This window comes from Thalassophryne amazonica, chromosome 4, assembly GCF_902500255.1.
Source record: "Thalassophryne amazonica chromosome 4, fThaAma1.1, whole genome shotgun sequence".
In the NCBI taxonomy this organism is placed as follows: Eukaryota; Metazoa; Chordata; class Actinopteri; order Batrachoidiformes; family Batrachoididae; genus Thalassophryne; species Thalassophryne amazonica.
Window position 1 is genome coordinate 23857482 of NC_047106.1, and position 19349 is coordinate 23876830.

A 19349-nucleotide genomic window follows, 5' to 3' on the forward strand; every position below is an offset into this window, starting at 1 on the left:
TGCAGTGGCAGCCTGTGCAGCTGTCAAACCAAAATCACATTATACGTTTGAAAAGGACATCTGGTTCAGCTGCCACTAGGGTGGTTCAAAAAAATAAAAGTTGGAAATTCATTACTCTCACCCCTTCATTGTATGATGCTTTGGGAAAAAAGAAAGCCTGCCAAATATTTTTGTCATACATTAATATTTAGAGGTAGCACATCATAGCTGAAGGTTGTAAATATATCAGTTATCGCTGCCCGAGTGCCCGTGAAATAGGTTATCCATTATCCAGTATCTAATCACATCACTTATAAAGAGGATAGAAGTTAACCACCTGAGTGTAACTAAAGTATAATTTTATATTCAATTTAAAACTATACCTGGGTTTAAATATTTCTCACAAACAACATACTTTCAAAAATGTTATTTTAGGCTACAAGCTGAAAATTTTGCTTCAATTCACAGCTTCTTTTCTTTCAGATCTTTGGTGATGGTGAATCTAACATGAGATAAACGTAAAAAGAGACACTTGCTGACTTAACATGCTTAACCATTAACTGGAAACTTCAGTAAAACATGTCAGCTACTAGAAGTAGAACATTTGTATACCTTATTGGTTTCACCGACTGAAATAAAGGGAAACAAATTGCCCTCAAATGGGCAAATACTCAAGGTATTTTTCTTCAAACACACTGATTTGAAGAAAACTGTCCATGATGCTGCTGTGACCTCTATAGACATGGCAATTCCTTTTTGGGAGAGAGCTAGAATCCCACTGAGGGCAAAGCAGCATCTGATCACAAAGTTAGAAAAGGTGTTAGGAAAATGGAAAACACTGAAAAAGACCAAGACTCGCAATACAAACAAGCAGAAGAAAGATGAAACAGTGTTTTGTGAATCTTTGGAGGACTTGTTTGACATGGCACATCAGGATGTCCTAACAATGATAAAGTTTGAAGATGACAGACAGTTCCTACTTGCTCAGCGAGAGAAAGGTAGAGGATGCATGACAGGCATAGATAAAATACAAACTGCCAAAGAACAAAGAGCAGAAAAAAGGAAAGCTGCAGAAGCAAAATACAAAGAGAAACTGGAGGAGCCTGGACCATCTAATGTCTCACTACCTGACACTGTCTCCAGCCAGAGTGAAGAGAATACAGAAAGTCCAGATGAAGAATTTGTTATGCCAGTGCCACAAAAAGCCAGTAAAATTAAAGCTGTTGTAACACCAGGACTTGCAGCAGCATTGGATAGGACCAAAACAACAGAAGTGCCACCTATATTCTGACTGAAACGGCAGCAAGTCTTGGTCATGATGCAAGCAACTTAAATATCATTATCATGTAAAGGATGTTCTCTTCTGTTACACAGCTGTATAATTGGTTCTTGTGCTGATTCATACATTTTTGAATATTAAGTACTGCAAGGCATAAAGAATATTATTGTTTGGAGCTAGATCAAAATATATGTGGAAATATATAAAGCATAGACTTATTTAAATTTATCAATAATGAAACAGTATTTCATCAATAAAATGAAAATGCAATGTTTGATTGTTACAAAATCTTCGCTACCCCAGTATGTAGGTATTGTAGGAGCATGATACATGTACGAGAAGAACTGCATCTCACAATTCATGTTTTAGTGTTAACTATTTTATGGGATATGAAAAGATTTGATTTTCCAATGTATTGCCATAATTTCTGTCCTGACATATCAATATTAAACTGACAGAAATAATTTGGAAATATCTGGAAATGACCATACTATATGACAAAGTTATTGCCAGCAAAATCTTTAAGGGCTGTGTGCTACCAGTAAAAATTATTAGAGTTTTATGAAATTGTACATGATGTGTTTTTATGTTAGGTACAACAAATTTAGAGGGTGAGACTTGAAGTTTTTTGAAAAAAAATTTTTGACCATTTTTATGGACCACCCTAGCTGCCACTCTACTGAAACAGGCAAAAAGTGGAAGACAGTAGACTTGAAAATGAAATGTGATTTGCATGTTTGCTCCAAGCAAATTTATTGCAAATTTCCAGCTATGTAAGGTGCAGTACCTGTCTGTTTTAGGTGAGGTCTAGGAGCACATGGTGGTACTGCATCCACCACACTACAGAACCATCACACATTATGCATGGCCATCATCCAGGTGGACAAGCAGTCCAGCCCCATCTCTCAAAAGAAAAGGAAGTACGAGTGAACATCATGAAGTGTTTGCTGCCACCACAATAAATAGCACGTGGTGATAGCTGTTAGCTAAAAACGGGAGGCGATAACTAATAGGTTGCTGAAAAAAATTCCCTACTCTGGTTCCAACATAGGCTTATTTCAAAAATGTAGTTTGGAGACACGAACAAAGGTCGTGTTTAAACCCATAAAATTCTTAACAAATTTTATGAAATCTTTTTTTATATATAACATTTGTTTGAAAACACTTGATCACATATTGAGATCCCATTTAACATAGCTTTTAATGCCCTATTCCTTTTGATACAGATTCATGAATAATGTTTCGAAACACGAGTGCTGGCAAAGGTTTTGAGACATTCTGGAGCCATATGTTTCCAGGTTGCATCACTAACATGCGGTAAAGACTAAAACATCTGCCACCGTTCCCAGCCTCACATTCTGTGTGTCTCCTCTTTAATTCCAGTTTTACATAAACAGTCTATTTCCTTCAATACTTGCTCACACATTAAGATAAGATAAAACTTTATTGTCCGTAAAACGGAAAATCGACTTACATAAACTGCCGAAGCCCCAAGACGTGAAAAACACATCGAACATTCATCATAAAACACTCAGCATAAAATAATTTTAAAACCAGTGTTTGGTCTGCAACAACATGTTCATTTGGTCTCCCTCTGATTTAAAAGTGTGATGGAGTGTGGCACAAATGAGTTCTTGTATCTCTTCCTCAAGTAATGATGCACTCTGAAGCACTTCGCAGAAGGAAGCTCATATTCACTGTTCAGAACATAGGCTGAGTCTGTAGAAATTTTATCCGCAAGTCGTAAGGCTTGTTTCCTGCACAGTTCTGTGAATTTGTTCTCCACCAAGTGGCCCACAATTTTGGAGCAGATGTTAAGGAGCCTCAGTATCCTGTTCTTCAGCTGCACTGAGAGGCCACAGAACCACACAGAGCTGCCATACAGCAACACACTCTGAATGGTAGCTGTGTAGAACTGGTCCAGAATAACTGGACTGGCTCCAAAGGTTCGTAGTCTCCTTAAAAAGTATATTCTCCGCTGCAGCTTGTTGCACAGATAGTCTATCTGAACACTCCAGCAGAGGGCGCTATCCACATACACTCCTAGATATTTGAAAGAGTCAGACTGTTTGATGATCTCCTGATGTATGACCACAGGAGCAGTGGTGAGTTGAGGTTGGCCAAAGATGACTTCCTCAGTCTTGGCCGAGTTTATAATGATTGAGCATACATTGAGCATTATTATTCTCCCTGTTGTTGCTAGCTTGTTGGCTAGGCACAGCACATCATGTTTCTCCCTAGCTTCTTAGCTGGCTGGAGCACAGCATGTTTCACACCATGATTACTAGCTTCTTAACTGGTTGGAGGGCATCATGTTTTATTTCCCCGTGGTTACTACTGGCTCAGGGTGGAATGCATCTTTCTTTTTTTTTTGCCTACTGTTGCTAGCTTGCTAGTTGGCTGGAGCACAAACTCAAACTTTACTCCCTGCGGTTGCCAGCTTGTTAGCTGGGTGCAGTGCAACATGTTTCTCCCCATGATTGCTATCTTGTTAGCTGGGTGGCCCATCATGTTTTTTTCCCCAAGGTTACCACTGGCTTGTTAGCATGATGGGGCAAATCAATCATTTTCTCCTTGTTGTTGCTAGCTTGTTGGCTAGACAAAGCACGTTATGTTTCTTCTTAGCTAGTTAGCTGGCTGGAGCAAATAATTTTTCTCCCCACGGTTGCTAACGTGACCTGGGTGGAGCGGAACATGTTTCTCTTCATGACTGCGAGCTTGTTAAGTGACTGGAGCATATTTTATTTCTCCATGGTTATTACTGGGTTGTTAGCAGGGTGGAGTGTACAATTTTTCACCCCGTGGCTGCTAGCTTGCTAGCTGGCTGGAGGGCATCATTTTTTTCCCTGCAGTTGCTGTTAGCTGGGTGAAGTGCAATATGTTTATATACTATATATATATATATATACACTATATATATATATATATCTCAATCAATCAATCAATTTTTTTATATAGTGCCAAATCACAACAAACAGTTGCCCCAAGGCGCTTTATATTGTAAGGCAAGGCCATACAATAATTATGTAAAACCCCAACGGTCAAAACGACCCCCTGTGAGCAAGCACTTGGCTACAGTGGGAAGGAAAAACTCCCTTTTAACAGGAAGAAACCTCCAGCAGAACCAGGCTCAGGGAGGGGCAGTCTTCTGCTGGGACTGGTTGGGGCTGAGGGAGAGAACCAGGAAAAAGACATGCTGTGGAGGGGAGCAGAGATCGATCACTAATGATTAAATGCAGAGTGGTGCATACAGAGCAAAAAGAGAAAGAAACAGTGCATCATGGGAACCCCCCAGCAGTCTAAGTCTATAGCAGCATAACTAAGGGATGGTTCAGGGTCACCTGATCCAGCCCTAACTATAAGCTTTAGCAAAAAGGAAAGTTTTAAGCCTAATCTTAAAAGTAGAGAGGGTGTCTGTCTCCCTGATCTGAATTGGGAGCTGGTTCCACAGGAGAGGAGCCTGAAAGCTGAAGGCTCTGCCTCCCATTCTACTCTTACAAACCCTAGGAACTACAAGTAAGCCTGCAGTCTGAGAGCGAAGCGCTCTATTGGGGTGATATGGTACTACGAGGTCCCTAAGATAAGATGGGACCTGATTATTCAAAACCTTATAAGTAAGAAGAAGAATTTTAAATTCTATTCTAGAATTAACAGGAAGCCAATGAAGAGAGGCCAATATGGGTGAGATATGCTCTCTCCTTCTAGTCCCCGTCAGTACTCTAGCTGCAGCATTTTGAATTAACTGAAGGCTTTTTAGGGAACTTTTAGGACAACCTAATAATAATGAATTACAATAGTCCAGCCTAGAGGAAATAAATGCATGAATTAGTTTTTCAGCATCACTCTGAGACAAGACCTTTCTGATTTTAGAGATATTGCGTAAATGCAAAAAAGCAGTCCTACATATTTGTTTAATATGCGCTTTGAATGACATATCCTGATCAAAAATGACTCCAAGATTTCTCACAGTATTACTAGAGGTCAGGGTAATGCCATCCAGAGTAAGGATCTGGTTAGACACCATGTTTCTAAGATTTGTGGGGCCAAGTACAATAACTTCAGTTTTATCTGAGTTTAAAATCAGGAAATTAGAGGTCATCCATGTCTTTATGTCTGTAAGACAATCCTGCAGTTTAGCTAATTGGTGTGTGTCCTCTGGCTTCATGGCTAGATAAAGCTGGGTATCATCTGCGTAACAATGAAAATGTAAGCAATACCGTCTAATAATACTGCCTAAGGGAAGCATGTATAAAGTGAATAAAATTGGTCCTAGCACAGAACCTTGTGGAACTCCATAATTAACTTTAGTCTGTGAAGAAGATTCCCCATTTACATGAACAAATTGTAATCTATTAGACAAATATGATTCAAACCACCGCAGCGCAGTGCCTTTAATACCTATGGCATGCTCTAATCTCTGTAATAAAATTTTATGGTCAACAGTATCAAAAGCAGCACTGAGGTCTAACAGAACAAGCACAGAGATGAGTCCACTGTCCGAGGCCATAAGAAGATCATTTGTAACCTTCACTAATGCTGTTTCTGTACTATGATGAATTCTAAAACCTGACTGAAACTCTTCAAATAGACCATTCCTCTGCAGATGATCAGTTAGCTATTTTACAACTACCCTTTCAAGAATTTTTGAGAGAAAAGGAAGGTTGGAGATTGGCCTATAATTAGCTAAGATATATATATTAATCTGGAACAAACAGCGCACAGAGTGTTGTAAAAGACAATAAGCAGGGAGTTAAGAGAGCAGACTTCACTTTCCCCAACAATGACAAGAACAGGATGAGATCACAGCTGAAGGCAATTGCCATTGTAAATAAAGGTGAAATTACTTGAGATTCTCATGTGTTTACATAATACAGACGCAATAGTATGTCCCTTTGGCTACTCCCTTGTTTGCACTTGGGTTTGCACTCGATCTGGGTTGACTTCCTTCAGTTTGCCACATCTCCATTTTTTAGTGCTTTCTTTCAATGAGGCGGCTTTGGTGTAGTTGTCAAAGACAACCCAAACTGCTGCATAACTTTGAGCTCTTGTGTCACCGAGCTTTGCATACGCTCTAACAAGCTCCTTTCCACTCTTGAACTTTCTCACAGCCATTAACTCTTGGAGTACAGCCATTCCATCTGCTACCAAGGTAGTCATGGAGTGGTTCTCAGAACTGGAGGCCTCATCACTGGCAGTGTGGACAAGACCTTCCAGAAGGTGTATCACACCGCTCTTGTCATAAAAAAATGTCACACTCACTACAATGTAGCAGTGTTACCCATTATTATATACACATTGTGACATCAAAGTTAGGTAGTAGGTCTAGGCCTACTGTGGTCTATCACAAGGTGGTGGTCTATCAGTTGGATATGTATTCAGTACCAAATCATGCAGTTTTGCATAGTCTGAAGTTAGCACACAGTTCAAACCTCTTCAGCCAAACCTGCAATATATATCTTATCTATTTCTATTTAAATATTTACTTTAGGAGACTGACTGGTGTCCTGTCCTGGGTGTACCCCGCCTCGCACTCTATGACTGCTGGGATAAGCTCCAGCCCCTTCGTGACCCTTAATTGGACTAAGGGGTTGAAGATGAGTGTGTGTGTGTGTGTGTGTGTGTGTGTGTGTGTGTGTGTGTGTGTGTGAGAGCATTTACTTAGGACAGTAGAAACACTTTTGTAACATTCTAATAAGCTTAATATTATATTTGTAGAGCTCCTTGTTGAAGTAATCTTCTACACAAAAATGACGTATAGAAAATTGAGGTTTAAAACATCACATTTCAATGTAGTTTCTGCAAACCATCTAAACCATGATAGAAAAATTTGCCAACATCATTTTTTTTTGCATTTAGTATAGTCAAAAGATAAGTTTAAGCACTGTTGCCAAAATTCTACTTAAAATTTTTAAAACTTTATTTGTTTAACATTAGCAGATAGACTATTGGACGGCGTTCATCCTTGACCCAAAATACATAAGCAAACCAACAGGCAAATGTCAGCTCTCCCCAGTTTCTCAACAACCGCAGCCATACACAAGCACCACTGCACGCACATGGAGACCACTTAGCTATATATAGATATGTGGAATGTATATTTTCTTGTTGCACTTGTTTGTTTGATTGTTGCACTTGATTAGTTAAAGAATTGATACTTATGTGCCATATGTTACTAACATGTTGTTTACCTGGTATTTGCTTTGCCTGTTTTAAATGTCGGGTTAAAACTTTTTTGTTTGATCAACTTTTGGTGGAGGAACTTATCACTTTTACTACGTATTAATGAATTTTTAAGCACTGAGCAGCAGGTTTTTTTCTTAGTAAATTATTTTTTTATTTATTTTAAATTATTAGCAATTCTCTGGTGTTCTACACCAAATTTTATGTTTTTATATATTATATACATACATACATATATGTATGCATATATTAGCTATGTATACTTGAATTGTTAACTTATTTTAAAATTTGTTGTAATTGCTAATTTATCTTGTGTTTGTTTTTATTGTTGTTTGTACATTTTTAGTGATTTGTTTTACGTATGGACCATAATAATAATTAATAATAATTGTTTTCACTTGTATATTTTTATATATATATTTTTAAAATGTTTTGTATGTACTGTATTGTGTGTACTGTTATGTACTGTGTTTTAGAGGTGGGCGGATCGATCCTAATATTGATAATATCAATACCATTGCTGGTATTGATATTGAATGATCCTTGTAAAAAAAAAATCGATACTCAAGCTTTTTTTCTGTCTTGCATGCACTGACTGCTGCGCATGCAGATTCATCAGAGTCTACTTTCTGTCTGTAAGAGCAGCGCTGTGCTGTGTCACACAACACAGAGCAGCGCACCCTTGTATTGTGGTTTGTCAGCCCTCTACCTCAGGAGATTTTGTTTTAAGTTGAGTGATTTTTTTAAACAAAAATGTTGATTGTGATAAAGTATTTTGTTGTCATGTAAAATGTTTGGCGAAATTCTATCCTAGGTCTTTTGGATCCTTTGGCTCTATGAATCTTAAAAATGAAAAAGTATCGGTATCGGCGATACTGGACCTGTATTTACTTGGTATCGGAGCAATACCAAAATTTCCAGTATTGCCCACCTCTACTGTGTTTTGTTCCTTGTACTTTTATGGTAGTGCTTTGAGATTTGCATGTCAAATGTAAATTGCTTTATAAATTAAACATTATTATTATTATTATTATTGTATACACTTTGGTATTAATTTATGCTGCTATAGACTTAGACTGCTGGGGGGTTCCCATGATGCACTGAGTGTTTCTTTCTCTTTTTGCTCTGTATGCACCACTCTGCATTTAATCATTAGTGATTGATCTCTGCTCCCCTCCACAGCATGTCTTTTTCCTGGTTCTCTCCCTCAGCCCCAACCAGTCCCAGCAGAGGACTGCCCCTCCCTGGGCCTGGTTCTGCTGGAGGTTTCTTCCTGTTAAAAGGGAATTTTTCCTTCCCACTGTAGCCAAGTGCTTGCTCACAGGGGGTCGTTTTGACCGTTGGGGTTTTTACGTAATTATTGTATGGCCTTGCCTTACAATATAAAGCGCCTTGGGGCAACTGTTTGTTGTGATTTGGCGCTATATAAATAAAATTGATTGATTGATTGATTAATTTAATTTCCTATCGTGAATTTCTCATAAGGTACAGCAACAAAGTTCATTGCATCCATGTAAGTTTTAGTCAAATATGTAATTAGGCGTCCACTTTTTGACTCGTCGGGGTTTTTACTGTCGATAAAATTGACTTGTCACAATCTTCTGAACCAATGGAATCGTAAAGAAGCGTGCGTCACGGTGACGTCACAGACACTGAACGATAACCTCGCCCGTGTCTGTCCCGTCGACACACACACACGGAGTGTCGCTGTTGTAGGGCACTTTGTCTTAGTACTTTAGAAAAGTTAGTCGTAGTTTGTGTTGACAATATTTAGAAGTTGTTCCAGCTCTTGAAAATTTTGTCGGAGTCGGTGTTTTTAGAGTGTGAGCTTTTCCCGGGTAACTTTCCACGCGAGCAATGGCCGAGCAGATCCACCAGGAGGAAGACAAGACGGCCAACGGCGAGCCGCTGGCCAACGGGCTGAACGGCCCGAAGAAGAGCAGCCAGCAGCCGCTGTGCGAGCGGCTGAAGAGGCTCGCCAGGAACAACCTGCTGGTGATCCTCACCGTGGCCGGAGTCATCGTCGGCGTGTTTATCGGACTCGGAGTGCGCAACGTGGACTTGACCAGAACGCAGATCATCTACGTGGGTTTCCCCGGCGAGCTGCTGATCCGGCTCTTGAAGATGATCATCATCCCGCTAGTGGTGTGCAGCCTGGTGTCCGGGGCGGCCAGCATCGACCCCAAAGCTCTGGGGAAGGTCGGCGGCTGGGCGATGCTCTTCTTTCTGGTTACCACCCTGATCGCCTCGTCCATCGGTGTCATCATGGCCTTCATCCTCACCCCGGGGTCCGTGTCCATGTCCAAACCCAACGTGCATGGCTTCGACGACGAAGTGCCCGAACCCAAAGAAGTGATCGATTCCTTTTTAGACTTGATCAGGTGAGTGGGGTTTGGCGCGCGCGCGTGTTTTACCTGGTTGAACTGCTGTAACGACCCGAAGCAGTTGCATCATCTCAGCCGTGTGTTTATCGGAATTAACTCCACTGTTGTCACACGTGTGACCTCATTGTAGTTCTGTTAAAACAAGGCGGGCACTCATTAGAGTGTCTGATGGTTTTTAAAGGATTTTGAAAGATGTTTGTTTATTTTTTTTGGTTAGGTTTTTTTTTTTTTTTTTTTTTTTTTTTTTTTTTTACAATGGTAATCATATTAAACCATTATTGACAATAACAAATCTGAGTGTGAAATAAAATGGCTAGTGATAAATCCTCAAAACAGCCGTCTGGACAGGAGTGGGAATCGAGAACCCATTTGACATTTTTCAGTCCGTTGGAATTCTATGTATCTCATATTATCATGTCAAGTTTGGCATTTTTTCTGACCGTTTAAAATTTGTGCCCTCAACCTTTGGGTCTACTGAAAAAGAAAGGCCGTGGCTACGGGTACGGACCTGTATCTACAGAGACCGTTCTGAATATATGGAAGGTGTCTTACCGACCAATCAGAATGCGCAAATATGTCCGTACCCGTACCATATGCGGCTAAAGGTCCGGTGTCCCGTCGAGATGAGGTGAACATCGAGATGAGGTGCGTCACACTACTGCGCATGCGTGCGCATGCGCACATCGCTCTACCCGGACTTGAAGACGTCACCCGTCGAGATGAGGTACCTCGCACAACTGCACATGGGGAGATGATGTAACTCGCTCGACGTGCAACTGCGCATGTGCATTTTTTTCCCATCAAAGTTTTTTTTTTTATTAATTGTATTCAGTGTATTTATAGCCTAGTAAGTAAAACATTTTCTGTATTTTACGTTAGGAGCATAAATATATGTATATTTTGCCTGTCGAAATAAGCTAACTCCAGGTTAAAAATACTTATCGTTTTATAGTGACTAGATTTTATACATTACTACGTTCGGATGAACAATTTATACATTTACTTGCCCATCAAAATAAGCAAACTTCATCAAGTAATTTTTTTCAGTGCACACATATGCAGTTGCGCGAGGAACCTCATCTCAACGATGCACCTCATCTTGACAGACTTATCTGTCAAGCGGAGGTGCCACGCACCTCATCTCGACGGCGCACCTCATCTTGACAGAACACCGGCAAGGCTTCAGAACTCATCCATACATTGTCCGTATCTTCAGTGAACACCGTTCTAAAGATACGGAGGCTGTTTTACCGACCAATCAGTCCAGCAAGGCTTCAAAACTCATCTGTACATTGCCCGTATCTTCAGTGAACCTTGGTCCGTACCTTTAGCAGCCGTGCAGAAGATACGGATGTACGTATCCTTAGCCACTTCGAAAAGGAAAACAGCATCAGTGCTGAAAACCTGTGTATCCCAGCGTTTTTCTGCATAGATAAATGAATCAAAGAATCAGCCTGATAGGCAGTGCGCAATGCATCTGCGCATGCGTGAGTCAAACGGGGTCAAAAATTCCAGCTATCAAACACACACCGCTCCCATTGAATTTCGTATACAGTAGCGTTAGCAGACTGTGAAAGTTAAGGCTTACAGGGATTGTTTCAAAGGCTTTAATCCTTAAGCGACACATACAATAATGACAGATGCGCATTGTGCTGTTTTCAAATGCTCGAATGGAATTTATGGGCTTGAAAGGTGGCTGGAAACACACGATTGCAAACCTCCACCGAGTCCAATCAAAGACAGGAAGAAGAAATGTGCTTGCAAACCTCCGTTCATTCTACACAATTTCCCCACAGAAAAGAAAGATCCAGACGTACGTAAAAGACGAACTAAAATTATAAGTTTCTTGCACACATTTATTTTGTCAATATCCAGAAACTATGCCGAATTATAATGTGGTTGATGGTGCCGTTTTCGTGCATCGGCGTATGATTGTAATGTCACACCATGAATGACGTGGTGCGTAATATTGTAATATTGACATGTTCTATAAACAAACTGCACGCATGCACATATTGTATGTCTGTCAACTTATCAAAACAAACGTGACACCAAAGAGGTTATATGTGAGACCCACCTTCCTTGTAGTCATTACAAAGCCGGCGGAGTAGCGATTTCTCATCCCTGCTTAGCAAATATTCTGCAACATCCACAGTTTCAGACTCTTGACTTCGTCTAACCATCCGTCAGTTGCCTTCAAGGGGTCAGAAATTTGTTTGTCTTCAACTATCAACAAGGACTGGTCATTTTCGACAGCAGCGCTCTCTTCCTGCTTTGTCGGCACCAACAGTAGTTTCTGTACAGATGCAGCATACGCAAGGGCAGCCAGCTCTTCTTTCCATTTCTCTCTACTGCCATACGCAATCCTGGTTGTAACAGGCAATCCACGGAGCTTACAAAAATGCTTTAAATCGTCAACTTTCCAGTTGAATGTGGATTGGTAGCTGAAAAATTTAGCATACCCATAATGCACCGCGCGGCCCGAGATGCGCACTTCGCTTATAATGGGGTTGATGTCGAAAAATCCCATCCATACATCCAGGAGTTGAACGCCAATACTGTCTACAACTACAAGACATTTCCACACATGCCTAGCTGTAATGTTCTGCACAGTTCATGAATCCCAACTATGACTTATTTGGACCTGGACCATATTAGAATTGTGCTACTGCACAAGACTCTTGGAAGTGTGCAAGGCATGGTACAGAAGCCAAAGTATTGTTCAAATTTCCAAACCTTTTTAAGCCAAATCCAGCCTTTCTCAATGAGTTGTCCGTGGATCACTGGTGGTCCTTAAGCGACCACGGGGTCACTTAAGCAAGTGAACTGGTCTGTGAGTATATTGTTAAAATATCACATTTTAAATTGATATCAAATTCTAACTTAAAAAGAGTTTCTCAAACGGTTAAAAGTGACTCCAAGGTCTATTTGATACTGTTGGAGTGATCAGCAGACCTGTTGTTTTTGGGGAGTTTGGTAGTCAGTGAGATTTTTTAATTATTTTTTTTTATTGGTTAAGTGGTACTTGGTCTGAAAAGTTTGAGAAACACTGCTGTGTTTATTTCTGCTGTAAAGTTTGACATTTTAACATGGGGCTCTGTGAAGAGTGGAGCCAGCCTCAAAGTGGCCATTTGAGGAACTGCAGGTTTTGGCGTTCCTACATTGGCTTAATTTTTTCAAACACCATGAATGTTAAATGTTATTTTAAAAACAAAGAGGAAAAAAATATACTCTTGAGTCATTGTACCTATTGTTGTGGCTCCTGATGTGATAGATTTTGTTTTATTTTTCTGCAAATATGATTTTAAATATATGCAGTCTATGGCATCTAGAATGAGTCAATGTCACCTGAGTTTAGTTTACGTCTCGTTTGACGCGACGGTTCTTGCATGTGGTGTCTGCTCCCTTGTAGGAAGCATTCATGAGTTGGCGCCGTCTGATGAAACTGTTTCTCTTGATGACATGATGTCCTTAACATAAATGAAAGCTGGCCACGCCTCCTTCTCTATTTTAAGTCCTGTGTCGTGCTCGATGATTTGATCATCCTTGTTCAAATAGTCTGGCAGTTATTTTCTCAACATTTGTGAGGAAATGGCGAAAAATGGTCATCTTATTGCTAACTGTGGTTGAGCCCACATAGTACAAGGTCTTTAGTTCATCCAGCCATCCAAAACTAAATGTATTTGATCTAAAATGACATAAACGTAATGGAAACTAAATATTCATGTTTGAGAAGCTGTAGTCAGTTAATCTAGGAATTTCAAAACATTTAATGACTTAAAAGGTTAGTGCGGTAATTTTCTGTCAAACGATAACTCAAGTTGCTATTCTGGAGTCTTAACCACAATGCAGCAAGTGAACAGATGCATGAATAAATACCCCCCCCCCCCCCCCCCCCACACACACACACACACACGCACACAGTTTTTACATGGTTCCGGCTTACTTTCAAAAAGGACAGGGTGTTCACAAAAAATTGTGGCACTTTTACACTCAAAATTACAATATGTGGGCAGCCACGGACACATAATCTTTTAATCATTAAAAAAAATGTAAAAGTATTATAAAAAATTAACAGCCTACAAAATGAAGTATCAGTCTTTACTTAAGAGCCAATATGTTTAAAGTTCAGGCAGTTTTACATTAGGGTGTTATTCAAGCCAACTCGGATTTCAACAAAACTTGGCTCAGAGATGGAACCTACCAAGAAATGAACTTTCCCCAAAATTTCTCGACCGAAAAGCAAACGGTGACCTTGCCAGGGGTCACCACAGTTTAAGGCAAAAATACGCAAAAACTGATATTTCATTAAATTCCCATCTTTCAAGTCGTGTAACATTAAGCGCCATCAAGTCCCCAAGCTAGTTTAATTATCAAATGACATAGGGAGGCAAACGCTTTCATCTTATATACATATTTGGTTGGGGGATCGATGGCGCTGAGTGTAGGGGGCGCTCAAAGTCTAGTCATTTTGCGAAGTTGTCCGTATTTAAAGGCCCATAACCCTCTGCGCCATCAAGACCCCAACCAGATTTCAATGTTATCAATAAATATAGGCCCTACTCTATCAAATGCAACTGAAAAATCATTGGGGTCTTAATGGAGCTGGTCACCAGGGGGTGGCAAAGTACTCGACTTGCTCCATTTTGAGGAAGTTTAGCGCCACCTGGTGGCCCACGCCATCAGCCTTTTTTAAAGAAATTTGCATGCGTGGATAAACCAACATCTCTACTTTATATAACAGCTGGCAGAATTTTGGGGACTCCTCTTATACTGGTTTGATAGCCCTTTAAATTTAGGTCATTGGTCAGACATTTGTCTCTCGAGCTGCGCCATCTGCAGTACAAGAGTTCATGCAGGACTTACTTGGATATGCCTCAAATTGCCTTTTCCCTTGACAGATTTGAGGATTTAGGTATGGGAAAAATAACTTCAGGAAAATTCTTATGTTCTATTGAACAGGACATGTTCACAAGCTTGTTGCCATAGCAACTGATACCAATACACATGTATTGGATTTACTGTGCATAAAGGAAGGACTATCAAAAGAAAATATCACCAGATCATACATGCATTCATATAGTAATTCATGCAATTGGCTTAGTGAGCAAGTGTTCAATGATCCTTAAAAAATGGCTCTTAATGTCTTTTTGCACTTAAAGTAAAATACTAATTGATGACACTAGTAGACGTAGAAGAGGTAGAAGTATTATACTTAGAACTTGAACCAAAGACACTGTCAGAAAACTGGTGTTCAAAACGAAAGTGGTGTTCAGGAATGAAAATATTCGCTGTTTCGTAGTTCTGAATCTTGCGCCGTCTGGTGGTTTGTGACTCATGCGAGAGGTCGGTTTTAGCAGAGTTCCGGTTTAGGGCACAATGTAAACAAACCTCATGAAGTATGGACAAGACGACGACATCGGGGCACGGCAGAGGTCCATCACAGGTGCTACACCTCTTCTAGATAACCTTCTCAACTTGAGAGAACGTGTCATCATCATAATAGCTCGTGAGCTCCCTGAATTGGCGCCATCCACATCGTCACTAGCCTTTGTTTACATGGCTTTGAAACGCCGGAGCTCTGCTGGTGCCGCGGTGCATTCCGGGAATGCACACACAAGGGCATTTTGACAAATATGTGAGTATTACAAATGTGGAGATCTGTTGAGAAATGAAGAAAGGGGGGGGAAGCAGGCTTTTGAAATAGTTGCGTGTTTTCCAAAATGCCAAATGTGTGGTCTATTTGTTGCTCTGCTGCACAATTGTCTGGAAAACATCAGTCAAAAGAAATTGTTTTAGTGGAAACACTAAGTTCGCTCACAGAACATGCGGTACACTCCTACCAGTGGAGTCATAATGTCCAGCGGCGTTATTACCCCATGTAAACCGTCAGAGGAAAGTGGGTATCCATAGAGCTTTGTGATGTCATAAAAGGAAACCTGTCCCACAAGTTGAGGAGAGAGATAACAGGAAAATGTTTGATGATAATCTAAATGACCAGGAAAGTTAAATCAGTTTTTTTTTCCTTTCTTTTTTTTAATGGTTCTTCAACCCTTCTCTGCTTCCTGTCTGTGATCACATCCTCAGATCATGTGGATCTCATGTGGTTGCAACGGTATGTCTTACTCCCAGAAGCAGATTAGTCCTGGAAGAGTAACAGGTTGAAATTTATCTTTAGATTAACATTTTCTGCCTTTATTTCTGTCAGAGGATCTTATATAAGAAGATCCACAAGTTTCAACATGTTTGATTCTGCTCCATAAAACTGAGAAAAGCTCTGAGCTGTTCTGTCTGGCGCTCTAGTTCCTGTTTAGTATCTGGAATGAACAGAGATCTGCAGGTTTACATCTGCGTTCACAGTCCAGTTTAGTGTTCCAGAGCGACTCTCTGCTGGTGCTGCTGCACAGCTTTATTTAGCCGACTCGCGTGTGGAGGCAAAAACAACAAAGAGGAAAATATTGTTTGTCCCACGCAGGGCACGGTTCCCTGGCTGCACACACACGTTATCCTCATAGGACAGCAGGAGAATCCCATGACACTTGTTAGTGTGAGATCAGTCGGTTGGCAGTTTGACATCTTGCTTGTGGCTGATTGTCGGAAGAAGGGATGGCATTCTCTCTCTCTCACACACACACACACAGGTTTTAGAAGCAGCCTTTTGAACCACGTGCCTGTTTGGTAGCCACTCCTTTTTGACATTTATCTCACCGTTTTGTGTGTGTTTTTTGATCGTGTCTTCATTCACACACAGCAGCTGGCTGTTAGTCGATGGCCGCATCATCTGTGGATGTATTGATCACAGTGCTGAAGATGATTTGTCTGAACTTGCAGGAAGAAGAGACAGGAAGCATAACGTGTTTTTATCCCCGCTGCACGCTTACTGTACTGTTCAGTCTGCAATGTCTGCTCATTTTGCCAAGAGCTACAACTAACCTTTTTTTGTAAACCGATGAAGTATTTAGTTTATAAAATGCCATTAATCGTTAGTGATTTATTCATTACACTTGCAAAAAGAGTCTGGGCAAAGGTGCAAAGACTCGCCTGTTTGAACACCACACCACAACCAGTTTAACAAATATACAAACTTTAAATCTGTTTCTTTCTTTTGGAGCCATTTAAACATGTTGAACCTCAACAAATATTTGGCGTGAACCGTTTAAAATCTTTAAGTGCATCATTTAAAGCAGGCACACTTTTGGTTGTATAAAACTATTTAAATCCAGTTAAAACCAAATGATTTATAGTTCTCACAATCAAAATGCATTTTAATACTGGTTTGGAACTTCTTTTAGTGGCCGTAGAAATGAACTCTATTTCTAGTTTAAAAGAGTTTACAAATGTATGGGTAAAGTTTTTAACCATCACATTATTCCCAGTGTAGCTACACTGTTTTGATTGTGTTTCATTGTAAGATAAATACACAAGTAAAGCATCAGTTTGGGGTACTACACACTGTGGTTGTCACGATACTAAAATGTCAAACTCGATACAGATACCCAGGAAAATACTGAATGCAGTTTTCAATATCATGGATTGGAAATGATTTTAAAAATGAAGAAACATGTTTTTTAAGTAAAGATTGTAGCTATGCAAATAATCAAAGACAACACTAATTGGTATGATGTGTAGTGCCAAACAAAAACACAGTAATGTAAGGTGTGTATATAACAAATACGTTATAGTTCAAAAAACAAACTCTTTTTGGGTTGCCTGAGGTAGTGCAACAGCCCCCCCTAAAAACAACTTAACAACTTGTGTGTTTCTTGTAAAGACAACAAAGCTCAAATATGTTATTGTGTGCATCCATATTGTTTTTGCTGAGTTCATCAAATGAAGACAGTTTTTTGAAGTTTCCAACCTTCTGACATCAGGAAGTCAGTGTCGCAGACCGAACGGTCCGCCCCTAAAAATCGGTTTGCCTTTTGCATCTGTGCATGCATCGTTGCAGACCACAGCAGCACGTCTGAGACGGCCTCTTTTCACCCAAAGGGATCTAATGGGTTCATGGGATTATTAACCATCAGATGATGAAGGTAAAGCCTCTTAGATCATTGTAAAGTCAGTTTTAAGCAGAAACGAGGCCGTTTTAAGCAGAAACTCAGCAAAATTTTGTGACGCTTTGAAATGGCTGACACGCAGTGAACGCATCAGCTAGCAGCTTGATTAGCTGCGGCGCTCTGATCGCTTCCTCCGTCTTTTATGATGAAATAATGCTGAATTTATGTGGAAATGATTGTTGTACTAATGCTTCAGATATCTGTCGCTGAGATAGATGACGACTGGAGTGCAGTTTGAAGCAGAAACAAACTTTTAATCTGTGAACCGCCGCTAATGACGCCTGCACAGATGCAAAAGGTGGATCGATTTTTAGGGGGGACCCTTCGGTCAGCGACACCGGCACTGTTGGTGTCGATATTGTTGCACGAGGTTATCATTTCATCCTAGCCAAAGTATGTCATTTAAATCACCAAATTCTTTTTGTCTCTGGATGTCCCTGGCTTGCTGTCAGGTATGGGTGTAGTTAGATGATTGGAATACCTTAGCAGTGAACAAAAAATGCGAGCAGTCAGCAGCCCGGCACACCTGCTTCATAACGATGGTTGAGTGATGTCATACTTTTCCACATTGTAATTGTTGTATATTTACACACCCTGATTCTGCTCTGGTTGGTGTTCCAAGTTTTAGGTGTGGTCAAGGAAATTAGTATGCTTGATTGCAACAAAGCTCTTTTTCTTCACCCTAAATTAGATTGTAATGCTGTCTTAATTTCCAAGAATTGTTGAGGCAGGTTTATTTTTATAAAATACACGATATCTATATTATACTAGCCAAGTGGCCTGCATGTGTGTGTGTATGGCTTCGATCACGGCGAAGATAATTGGACATTTATGTTTAATTGCAACATATGACATGGCATCTTAGGTGTAGCTCCTACACCGCTTCATGGATTTCGGTGAAACTTCACAGTGGTTGTACACCATTTGTCTAATACTAGATGTCTGATAATGCATATAATTTGACTTTAAGTACATGTCACATTTGGCAGTTACACACATAAACAGGCCTTCCGTACAGAGGTCACCCAGTTTCTTAATTCAGTTATTCCATCACAAATGATTGCCTGCCATCAATATATATACAGTGCATACAAGCAAATGATCACTTTTTGAGTTTAGAAATTTCTACTTTTATATGCTGTCACAAAACACTGCAGCGTGTCTTGAAGTTTTTTTTTTTATATATTATTGATTATCATTATTGCCATGTTTTAATTGTGTTTTAATTGTGTCCACATAAAGCACATGGAGCTGAAGTTCATGGTACAATACAAGCAAACATCCTTAATTAGAGATTTGCACACAGTCACATTTTTAATCCTGATATGCTGCCATTTCGAATGAACAGTGAAAGAATACTTAGAAAGAGGTCCCAAAGTTAATGACAATTGGAGGCTATTCACACTTACACTGCCATCCAGTAGATGGCAGTGTTCTACGTATTTTGGGTCAAAATGTCATACGGTCACC

At 40.1% G+C, this 19349-nt stretch overlaps 1 protein-coding gene across 1 annotated transcript in view; it reads left to right on the forward strand.

The window, feature by feature from the left end:
• The first annotated feature begins 9115 nt into the window (after window positions 1-9115).
• slc1a5 (solute carrier family 1 member 5) overlaps window positions 9116-19349 on the forward strand; it is a 29915-nt gene continuing 19681 nt past the window's right edge. Inside the window, exon 1 of the mRNA XM_034169254.1 lies at window positions 9116-9819. Coding sequence (XP_034025145.1) covers window positions 9296-9819 — 524 coding nt within the window. The 5' untranslated portion in view covers window positions 9116-9295. The remainder of the gene's footprint in view (window positions 9820-19349) is intronic.